General features: G+C 41.2%; 1 protein-coding gene across 1 annotated transcript; it reads left to right on the top strand.

Annotated features, from left to right (window-relative positions):
• The first annotated feature begins 392 nt into the window (after nt 1-392).
• mios (missing oocyte, meiosis regulator, homolog (Drosophila)) lies at nt 393-10,904 on the top strand. The gene is made up of 12 exons (XM_026372119.1): nt 393-494; nt 1,088-1,959; nt 2,056-2,545; nt 2,754-2,852; nt 2,956-3,210; nt 5,119-5,288; nt 5,917-5,982; nt 6,126-6,284; nt 7,211-7,363; nt 8,153-8,357; nt 8,585-8,714; nt 9,396-10,904. The coding sequence occupies exons 2-12, from the start codon at nt 1,141-1,143 to the stop codon at nt 9,484-9,486; spliced, it is 2,637 nt and encodes an 878-aa protein (XP_026227904.1). The 5' UTR covers nt 393-494; nt 1,088-1,140; the 3' UTR covers nt 9,487-10,904.
• The last annotated feature ends 1,319 nt before the right edge of the window (nt 10,905-12,223 follow it).

Genomic DNA, 12,223 nt, shown 5'->3' with positions numbered 1-12,223 from the left:
TTTGAGCTGTTGTCTGGATGCTGTTAGTAAAAATCCCAAATGACATTTAGCTTATTTTTCCTTTCCATTCTCGCCCACTAATGGGAAAACCAGATGAGTTGTAGTATTATTCCCATGTACAGATATTACGCAGGTCCTGTCCTCATTTTTAGTAGAAGCCTACTTGTAATTTGACAGTACTTGAAATTAAATGTGTTTTCAAACAACAACCTTATGAATTGTATTCCATTGTTTTAATATTTTAATGTACAAAAGTATATTGCAACGAGGGTCAAACTGAACGTGTTGTTCTTCTCTCTGTGGAGTCTCATTCACTTTGGTTCCGGCACCCTCTGGTGGTAAACTGGACTCCAAGCGTAACCGGAACCGTAAGGAGCTGACTCTCCGGGCAGCACGGACATGTTTTGATGTAACACATAACATGCAGGTTGACCTGTCCGACATGTGTATGTCAAATCCAATCTCTTTGGCTCATTTAAACTCCATGTATGCGCGTAAGTAACCGCTATTCTCTCATTTTGTGAAGTGTTGGTAATGTTCTTCACTGCTAGCTAAAAGAAAGCTAGCTAAACAGTTAGATTTAGCTCCTCCTCCAGTCTTTAGCATTAGCTTAGTGAGCTAGCATGTCAACAAACTTCTAGCTAACTTTTGTTGACATTGTCATGTCACTGTCATCAATCTTTGACTTCATATTGCTCTTTTTTATTTTAAATATGTTGATAACTAGCTATTTAGCATCGGGTTGCTATTGTTTTCAGACACAACGCTCCGACATTAGCATTACCTGTTTAGCTAGTTTACGCGATAACGTTGTGTGTGTACTTATATAAATGTTATATATACACAGATATGTGATGCTAATTTGTTTTTGAATGTAAATTTAAACTATTCATTGATTTTTAACATCCATATTCAGTTTTTTCTCCAGGTCTAGGTTGTGATTAATGACTAATTGATGATATTATTAGGGATTATTGTACAGCTGTAAATGAGTGTTGTATAATGTATTTGGTTATTAATTCTAGGCCATACAGTTCATCCTCGTTTTCATTAGTATAGTTTATTCTTTGATGTGTTTTATCTCCAGGTTTCTTTCTTTTTTCGGGATTCTCTTGACATATTTGAAGCTGCATCTGAATCATGAGTGGTTCTAAGCCAGACATCCTGTGGTCTCCCCACCACCCGGACCGCTACGTCATCTGTGACTCTGAGCTGGGACTGTACCGTATTGGACCTGTGGGCAGTGCAGAAACCAAGGCTGGCACTTTGCCTCTCTCTGAAGAGACTGCTGCTACTTTACTAGCTATAAACTCTGACACCCCTTATATGAAATGTGTGGCCTGGTACCCAAAGCATGAGCCTGAGTGTTTACTTGCTGTGGGCCAAGCTAATGGCAGAGTGGTGCTCACCAGTTTGGGCCAGAGCCACAACTCCACATGTAAAGACCTAGTGGGGAAAGAATTTGTACCCAAACACGCCCGTCAATGCAACACTTTGGCCTGGAATCCTGTGGACAGCAACTTGTTGGCTGCTGGCCTTGACAAGCACAGAGCAGATTTTTCTGTGCTCATATGGGACATTAGCAGTAAATATTCTCCAGAGGCCAGTGTAGCAGCTGAGAAGATTCGTCTCTCATCTGTGGATTTGGACTCGAGCACAGTAGTGACTAAACCATTGTACGAATTAGGCCAGAATGATGCTTGTCTGTCTCTCTGCTGGCTGCTTCGTGACCCAAAACTACTGTTGGCTGGCATGCACCGGAACCTTGCAATATTTGACCTGCGAAATACAAGTCAGAAAACCTTTGTCAACACCAAGGCCATTCAGGGGGTGACAGTGGATCCACACTTCCATGACCGTGTAGCTTCCTTCTTCGAAGGCCAGGTGGCGATCTGGGATCTGAGAAAGTTTGAGAAACCTGTGCTCACACTCACTGAGCAGCCAAAACCACTCACTAAGGTATAACAGAGTTTGTATTTCGTGAGATGTGCTCATGTGATTCATGATTGTGTTGAAGTTGAATTGACATACGTGATGAACTCCCTTTATTAACAGGTGGCTTGGTGTCCAACTCGTACTGGCCTGCTGGCCACACTGACACGAGACAGCAACATCATCCGTCTGTATGACATGCAACACACTCCTACACCCATCGGCGATGAGACAGAGCCCACCATAATTGAGCGAAGTGTCCATCCTTGTGAAAGCCAGATTGGCAGCTTCGCTTGGCATCCGTCCTCTCAGAATCGCATGGTGGTGGTGTCAGCAGCCAACCGGATGATGACTGACTTCACTGTGTTTGAACGCATCTCACTGGCCTGGAGCTCAACCACCTCGCTCATGTGGGCGTGCGGTAGACATTTGTATGACTGTGTTGAGGAAGGGGCTGAAGGAGTGGAGAGCATGATTGAGAAAGACATCGCCACTAAGATGAGGCAGAGAGCTCAGTCCAGATATGGGCATGATACCATCCAGGTGTGGAGGAACCATTTACTGGCAGGGGGGAATGACCCCCAGCTGAAGTCTCTGTGGTATGATCTGTTTTATATCCTTTATAACCCTGAAGTGGTGGTACACCATGCTTAGTTTAGAAAAAATGGTCAATGCTAATTTAGTTTGGATGTTGTTTTTTTTTCCCCATGGTCAATATTGAAATTATGTAGGTTTAACTTTCATCCTTGATCTGCTCTGTTCCTGCTGTCATTGTGTGTTTTAAACTGCGATATAAATTAAAATTCCTATGTAAGTATCACATATGAAGCAATGTGCAGAGGACATGGAGCTGAAACTGCAGGGGAACAAGCAGTCACTGGTCTACTCCGGTATCAAGAACATTGTCAAAACCAGCTCAGGTGAGAAACTGACATGCTGACGGAAAATCTTAAAGGATAAATGTGTGAATAGTTAATAAGATTTTAGATATGCCAAATCTTTGTTCTCTGTGTGACCATTTAGGCACAACAGAGAGCCGCAGGTGCTGGAGCGGCTCGGATCGTCAGACAGATGTGCCAAGGTACCACAGTGAGGAGCGCAGCCTCGCCCTGCGTCTCTGCGGCTGGATCAGCCGGGGTCCTGAAATCGATATGGAGAACTTTCTGCGATCCTTGGAGCAGGAACGTGAGTGGGAGCGGGCTGCTGCGGTTGCTTTGTTCAACCTGGACATTCGCCGGGCCATCCAGATCCTCAACAAGGGAGCTACTGCTGAGAAGGGTAAGTGCTGCAGTTTGAGGGATAAAGTGAGTTAAAGTGCGAGGGGAAGGATGGATAGGAAGCAGGTGTGACTTTGAAGCCAAGTGTTGGCAGGAAAGAGAGATATTTGAAATCAAAGATAATATAATATTTGTATTTTTGATAAATTAAAAGCTCTTCGGTAATTTTAAATCGACTTTAACTAACTAGTTAATCTTCAGATCATTGTGACATTAATAATTGTTTTAGGATAAAATCAAGAAAATGCCTGCTCATGTTTTGACAAGCTGGATTCAACTGTTTGGCATTTTTGAATCTCAAATATTACTTCCAAAATAGTTACTTATCTCACATGATTATATGTTGTTCTAATGTATTCTGCTTTTATTTTCTGAATTTAAATGATGTTGTGGGTAAAAAAGAAAAAGAAAATTCCAACCAGTTAAATGCAAAACTTTACACCATCCTCTTGGATCCTTCTGCAACTTTACAAGTGAGCAATGTTTAATGCCGCTTTTGTAAAGTATGACAGCTTCATAATTTTCAGGCCATTCATGCAACAAACTGCTGAGACATGCAGACATGTTTTTTTCTGGAAAGCTTTTTCAGTGATTATATGAAATGAAGGTCTTAAGGAATTTCAACAATGTAACAGCAGCAGTAGAAGCTTGTTTTTTAACACAACACTCAACCTGTATCAGCTGCAGTTCGTTTCACACTGAGGTTTAATGAAATGGCAGAGAGAAGGCTGTTGTTCAGCGACGTCCTGACCGAGAAAAATTCCACCAATGTAGGTCAAACGTTTTTCTGCTGTGTGTTCTAATGAGTGTTTTCTGAGCATGACTGATGGTGCGATTCATTAGATAAGGCGTGTCAACAGAGCCACCTCTGCAGTTACAGTGTTTTCTCCTCAAACAACACTGGTTGTCATGTACACGCTTTAACAAGCACACATTTTTCTGATAGTTTTTATTTGACATGTTCCCAGAATATTGGGAGAAAATAAAAAAACAAAATATTTAGGTTTATATTAGAATTTGTTCTAACATATTCTTCTGTAGTATACAGAGCAGTATGTAACAGATCAGTAGAGGTACAGGTTTTCTTTCGTTTTGTGAGTTGGATGAAACGATTCCCTTGAATATCTGATAAATAATGTAAAACCAGGAGATGCTTAGCTTAGCGTAGTGTAGAAACAGGAAACAGAAAGAGGTAGCCTGCTCTTCCAAAGGTCTGACTTAAAACAACACTAAAGCTCACTCATTAGATTTTATGTCTTGATGGGGGTAAATTGAAAAGTGTGGTTCTAACATGTTCTTAAATAACCTTTCTAGCTGGATTTTCAATCTTTGAACAGAATCATGCTTGTGGTTTACCCTGTTTCCAGTCTGTATGCTGAGCTAAGCTAACTGACAGCTAGCTGTAGTGTTATATGTGTTCTACTGGCATTAAATCTGTGTCAGTCCTCTAATGTAACACACAAATAATAAATATGGAAAGCAAAATGTTAAACTACTCTTTGAAGATATGATTGAATTATGATTAAAATGTGATGTCACATCACTTTGACCCTTACTTCAATCATGATTTCTTGCTCCCTGACACATCTGTATTTCTTAAGATAGACTTTTAAATCACTATTCAGTTTTTACATGTAGAGTAAAAATCCTTTTCTTCAGCTTTATTGGCTGCAGCGGAACCAAATCTTTAATATGAGTAATCCAGTAATCAAAGACCTTCTTAAGTTATTATTGCGTCTTGGACCTTATCTTTTGCTGATCAGCTTAAACAGTTGTCTCAGAATGTTCTTTGTGAAAAACGTTCAGTTTAGATGCATATTTGTTTAGACACAACCACAGTTCTGAAGTTACTGTAAAGACTCTGCATACAGTAAATAATTCTGTTTCTCTGACTTGTTCCTATTCACAGGTGATCTGAACCTGAATGTGGTTGCCATGGCCCTATCAGGCTACACAGATGAGAAGTCTTCCCTGTGGAGGGAGATGTGCAGCTCTCTGAGGCTGCAGCTGAAGAACCCCTACCTCTGTGTCATGTTTGCCTTTCTCACCAGTGAGCCTGGAGCTTATGATGGCGTGCTGGTATTGGATCTCTTTATATCATGGACGTTTGAAAGCTAGTTGGTGAACAGGAAAAGAAATGTGACATTTTAATTGGCACTCCTTTTTTCCATTAACAGTTGCATGTTTTATTTTCACTTCATGAAAACCTTTATGTATTTTTAGCACAGCAACGAATAGGTAGGTAATGCCCCAGGGGTCCTTATTGGAAAAATCCTCAGGTGCACAGGATGAGATGTGTTTTACATTTCCGTCACCAGCAGTGAAAGCCATAAAACACTTCACTAAAACTGAACCTGTGCCCAGAAGAGAGAGTATGTTTCTTCTGCTTCTTCCCACAGCTGCATCAGATTCTGGCCACTAGCTGCTTTCACATTTATTTGTCATTTATTAGACCTTTTCCTAGCCGAAAGCGATGACTCTACAATATTATAGTGCATACAGTCACTTTGCCTTATTTTCTTGCCATCTCAATATTCAAAATAAATTGAGTGTAAAAGATTAGTTGGGCAGTGTTAGAGAGCAGGTTTTTGTGCCAATAGTCTATGAACAGAATATAAGTACATTGAAAAATGAAGCTTTTTGCTAAATTATGATCCAAGAGTGTTTATTTGAATTCACAAGAGAAGGTGAAATTTATTTGTTTCAGTATGAGAGCAGTGTCGCTGTGCGGGACCGAGTCGCCTTTGCCTGTATGTTTCTCAGTGATTCACAGGTAATGCATCAAGTCAAGCTTTCGTTTATGTCCTGATACCATATTATAGATCTAAATATGTGATTATTTACCATAGTTTGGAGTGCATGTTGTGCACTTGATCATGCTGCAGTCCGTTCTGATAAGTCTGCGTTTGACTACAGCTGCCTCGATACATTGACAAACTAACCAATGAGATGAAGGAGGCGGGCAACTTGGAGGGCATCCTGCTGACCGGGCTGACTAAAGATGGCGTAGATCTTATGGAGAGTTACGTGGACAGAACTGGAGATGTCCAGACGGCCAGCTTCTGCATGCTGAAGGTACAAAAATACAGACGTATGCATACAAGTACATTTTTGTGCTGGAGTGCAGATAATGCACGAGAGGTTTTACAATCTATTACAGATAACGTGTCAATAGATGTGAAGTTTAGAAGCAGCAACAGTTGGATTGTGCACAGTCTCACAGTCTATAACCATCGGTGGCCTTGTTGGCACCCCCTCACTCACTTCTTGCACCGTCACTCAGTTTTTGAGGACAACCCGCTGTAGTCAGATTTACATGTGCCATATTCCTGTCATTTCTTAATGACTGATATTCAGTCACTTTTCTTGCAACCATTTCTTAATTTATACTTTTCAATAGGATTTTTGAGCTTTACTTTGTACAGATATATTTAAATACACTGTATATACAAGTAAATACAGCATCAGACTGCAACAAAGACAAAAGGATCTGTTTGTCTTGTTGCACACTTGGATGATAAAACATTCCTGTTCATTTCTAAAACGTGACAGCTGTTACGCCTCTTATTACAATATGGCGAAAGCCGCAAAACTGTTTTGCTTTGGTGCATTTGTTTTTTCAAAGAGAACCTACACAAATTAAAGTGGTGGAACTGGTCTGTAATTTTTCAGCGTGCTGTAGAACAACTCTCCTGTTTTGCTGGATTTTTTTCCTGTTCTAACCTGCTCATGAAAAGTTAGATGTGAAAAGCATTGCTATGTGCAAAACACCCTTCATGTATGTATGTATGTTAAAACTTCAGAAACATATAGGCAAACATGTTCAGCCTCAGGGGTGGGTGCAGGAAACGTGACACTACTAGAAGCTGTTTTGTTCATGTACACTTTAAAGGATTTTTTTTCCCATGCTGAATTGGGTTTTGCATGGGAAAAAAATCAGTTCAAGTGTACATGAACAAGAGAGAGAAATAATCTAAACATAACAATAACTCTACCCACAGGGATCCCCAGGTGAAGTGTTGAAGGACCCTCGAGTTCAATGCTGGATTGAAAACTACCGCAATCTCCTGGATGCGTGGAGGTTCTGGCACAAACGGGCAGAATTTGACATCCACAGAGGCAAACTGGACCCCAGTTCTAAACCTCTGGCCCAGGTAACGACTATCAAGAGAAGAAACAGCTTTGTCAAAACTAATGTTCTTTTGCTGGCTTCTCAAATATAATAATGAGGCTGTTAACTTGCATTATAGGAACATAGCAATGATAATAATAATAAATAGAATCCTGATTCTAATACTTGTCTTGGTTAATGTTAGTCATTAAAGATACTGATTTGATAACATTTTTGTAATTTCTTTTGTCTGAGTCAAATAGTCTTACAATGTGTTGATATAAAAATGAGACGCTCCTGGCTAAAAGCCCATGCGAGATGGCACTGGCAAGTGTAAAGCAATCTTTGTTAACTGTTTTAGACGTTATAACAAAACAGGACGCTTGTACTGTTCATTGCAGCAAAGGTTAGTGCCAAGTAATCTGAAGTGAGCGTCAGCCAAGCCCATAAAACCCACAGCTCCGCTCTCCAATTCCTGTCATAAAACCTGTTCTAGTTGGTGATATTTGTTGTTTTCTTCTTTTACATTGAATAAATGTGTTCCAGACACTACACATGCTGTACTGTAACACCCTTTCCTTGGATAAACTCTGCTAAGAGAGCTTTTAATGGTGATCATGGGTATGCTGGTTCTTGCCATTACCTAAATGCATCATAGGTGTTCAAATGATCACAGTTAAGCATGTTGGGATTATATTATTATCTAATACTCTACACTCACTCTAATACTCACTCTACACTAAAAGATGACATGCAGACAGCTGGCGAGCATGTGCTTGTTGGTTTTCCCTTCATGTTTACCGGTGCTTATCTAGTGACCTTTGTGCGGCAGGTGTTCGTGAGCTGCAACTTCTGCGGGAAGTCAATCTCCTACAGCTGCTCAGCGATGCCTCATCAGGGTCGTGGCTTCAGCCAGTATGGTGTCAGCGGTTCACCAACCAAATCTAAAGTCACCAGTTGCCCTGGCTGCCGGAAACCACTGCCACGTTGTGCCCTCTGCCTCATGAACATGGGCACACCTGTCTCCAATTGCTCAGGTGATATTTCATCTTGGAGCAGTTTAAGTTGCTATAATACCTAACTGGGCATTTCCAAGGGAGTATGTGTGGACTTTGATCAGCATTCAGGGGCAGTTGCACCTGGGAGTGGAGTGGCCAATCCCGTTTTCTTATTGCTGTGATGTCACTCACCAACGTTCACTGACTCTCGAATTTTTATAGACTGTTAATATTGACTTATGGATAAACCTCTTGTTTTTTTTCAGGAACAGGAAAGTCAGATGAGAAGGTGGACTTGACAAGGGAGAACAAACTTGCACAGTTCAACAACTGGTTCACCTGGTGTCATAACTGTCGACATGGTGGCCACGCTGGACACATGCTCAGCTGGTTCAGGTGGGACTCGTTATTACATGCTGCACATGTATAGATCATTTTCAGACATACTGGGATGTGACGGTTACTATTATGGTCTGTGTATCTTCTTTTCACTGGATTATTAATTCTGAAACAAAAAAAGAAAACAATTTGTATGTAACCGAACATGCAAATATCAAATATGCCTCAATACAAAATGCTAAACCATATATTTTATAAGATATAACCAGAATAAAAACATCTGCCATTTTCTCTATGTGTCTGCAGTTTGTGGTATGTTAACAGTGTTGCTCCTGAATGTCTGTGACCTACCATGATAGTAAATTTAATGCTATAAAGTTACAAACAAGCTGGCATCTTGCTAAGCAGCACTACTCCCTGTTCAGTATAAACTGCTTGATGTGTGGATCATTGCTGTCTCTTTGAAAGTAACACTCCTGTTTCCCTGAAATAAAAGCCTTTAATGATGCATCACTGATGAAGACAAAGTTGGGTAGAAATAAAAACAAATTCCTACAAATTAAGTTTACACCAATAAATACTTCGGGATACATTTTTCTGGAAAGTCAGTTTTTAAATCAGGGTTTGGAAGTCTAAACGTTCTTGTAGCCAGGATGTTCAAACATCTGTATTATCTGTTGTTTACACATTTTGACTGGTCTGCATGTAATTAACTGACCTCTGTGTGTCTTTTTACAGAGACCACACAGAGTGCCCAGTGTCGGCTTGTACGTGTAAGTGCATGCAACTGGACACCACAGGGAACCTGGTACCTTCAGACAGCAGCTAAACAGGAGAAGCTTGTCAGACTCTGAACACAAACACCAGCCCAAAGCCAACCAGTGCAGGTTCACTGCAGCACCCACCACACTGATAACTGTGCAAGGGACAAAGGGTGCCAGCAATGTCCTTCTCTGAAGTGGCTGGTTAAATAGAATTCAATACTATATTAGCTTGTGAATGTAACCATATGAAGAAGGGAGGCAGTGTGCTTTACTGATCTGACTAACGAAGATGAATCAATGACTGAAAGGGAGCTAATGCTAACTCACTGCTCTGCTAATGAAAATCTCACTCAGGAGAAATACAAGAGGCTCTGCTCTTCCAGTCTAACCTGAACCACACTTATGGATGTATTGTGATCTTTTAGAAAAGTCTAATATCCACTCGCACATCAGGTTGTAACGATGTGATCACAGGTGCCAATATGTCTGAGCTACATTTTGTGGCTTGTGTTTTAATACGCTATTTAACGTCTGTGTTTGTCTTACAAAAGGGTCTTCACATACCTCATGAAAGCATTGTTTGGGGTAAAGGATGGTACCCCGGGTGATGGAGTGGAGTGTAGCGCACAATAACAACACTCTCTTGCTCTCTTCATGTTCCTCTGTGCCACTTTTCATCTGGCATTGTGTGGTAGGGCTTCCAGTGTGAGGGGTGGTTTTGTGGGGAGAGGATGAGGAATTGGAGAAGGTAGGGGTGGTGGATGAGAAGGAGGAGGGTGTAAGGGTGCGTCTGTATTCACCAGCCCACTCCAGGCCTGTGGTCCATGAAAGAATCTCCCCAGAAAACAGCAGCTGCTCGGCACCATGACAAGACCCTCCAGATTGTTCCCCTCATAAAGAACCTCAGCTGCCGGAACACTATTGATTCAAAGAGAGGGCGAGAGAACAGACAGCCTGAGTCCCGTTCCCCCCTCCTACGCCCTCCGACATACACAGACTTGCCCTCTCTTTTCTTTCTCCCTCTCTCTGGTGCCCAAATTGCACCCAGAAACTATGCATACCACACATCAACCCAAGGATGGGCGCCGTCTGTGGTGGGACGGCTGTGTGTAAGCCGCATTGTAAATGGGTTTTCTCTCTTTCTCTGCCACCCTCCCTGCTCTATCACTGACCCAGGGAGGCATTGTAAGTGAGAGGCGGCCTGCACCAGAGCTGGCTAAATCACTTAGTCATGGAGTAGGCAGGAGGAGTTTGGGGGTGGAGGGAGGGGGGTGTCACAGGAGCTACTGTATGTTGTCTTCACCAGGATCTCTTCTCGGTGTGGGAGGTTTTATAGGGCTGCATGCCCTTTTGTGAACTATTTTGGAGTGGAGCTGACAAATTGGCGAGCCGTGTAGCGTCCTAAAGAACAGAGTGGCTGGAATTTCATCCTTTCAGTGTTTCTTGTTTGTTCTTTTAAATAAAATGCAAATGACAAATTGGGGCACTGCTGAATGGGGTGTTTTCTGTACGTTTACATGGTTTATTTTTACATTATCATGTTTCATAGACACAGATGGCATGGATTTCAGTCATGTGCATACTCGACCTTTGAATAAACGCATTGAGTAACACATTCTCCCATGGGAACTCCCGAAGAATCTCATATCATCAATGCAGGCAGGAAGATGGACAACAGGAAAAAATAATGAATTTTGGCCTCCAGAACTAGTCGAGTCAGTCGAGTAGTTATGGGAACTGCAGTTGACACATCACCAAAAATACCCACAAGGGACCGTTCTGGAGCTTTCTGTCATACGACACAGTCGTCCTCTGCAGATGTTGTATGCCTAGTCACCATGTAATTGTAGATGTTCAGAGTTCTGGTCCTTATTAGCTTAACTTGAAACTGAAATGAACTCTTTACCTTGGAAAATAGCAGCTGACCAACATTCTGACCACAGTTTGAATCACTATAAGCCTTAATGGCCTAGTTTGTTTAAGCAAAAAAATAAAAATATAGGAATTTGTCTGAGGTTTCTTGTAGCTCTCAGTGCCCTTACCCACACAACCAGTAACAAATGTGCAGGAAAATACAGGTCAGAGGAGGAAAAGGGTTAACAAAGATAAGCAAGCATGGAACTAGAGAATGTTTTGTTTTTATTTCATTATTGTTTGCTTGAAAAATAGTTGAGTCAGTGATTATGAAAAGCAGATTACTTTCTGTCACCCTAGTGATCATTTAACAGATCAAATAAATACAACAAACGGACAATAATTTGCAGTGTTGTGTCTGTGTACAGGTCAAATAGTTACACTGTGCACATAATTCTTGAGGAAAATTAGACTAGAGCTGCAATAGTTAACTGATTAGTTGACACATTAAATATTTCATTAATTGATGTAAAAGTTGCAAACATTTCTTCTTCACTAGATTTATTTGCAAATAGGCCATTTTCTCATTTTGTGTCTGCTGAAGAAGATTCAGAACAGATATTGATGGACTTTGAGGTGAAAACTGTTTAGTATCTATCCCAGCTGCATATTTGTACTGTAATACTTAAACACAGTACAGAAATGAATGCGCACTACGTGGATTTTGAAGTATTATGAAGTATTATGAAGTATTTTTACATCTTAATTTTTTACAAGAACTAAAAACATACTAACACATTTGCGGACGTGATTGGCTGAAAGTACGGTCCACAGACGAAGTCGCACCAATCAGCGGCGTAACTGTAAACGCCAGTGTCCAATCAGAAGCGCCGAAGTGTTCAGCGTAGCCCGCCCACAGGCATCAGCCAGTAGTCTGGCAGAAACAAC

This window comes from Anabas testudineus, chromosome 16 (genome assembly GCF_900324465.2).
Source record: "Anabas testudineus chromosome 16, fAnaTes1.2, whole genome shotgun sequence".
NCBI lineage: Eukaryota > Metazoa > Chordata > Actinopteri > Anabantiformes > Anabantidae > Anabas > Anabas testudineus.
The sequence above is the reverse complement of the archived record's forward strand: the minus strand, read 5'-3'. Positions and strand labels throughout refer to the sequence as shown.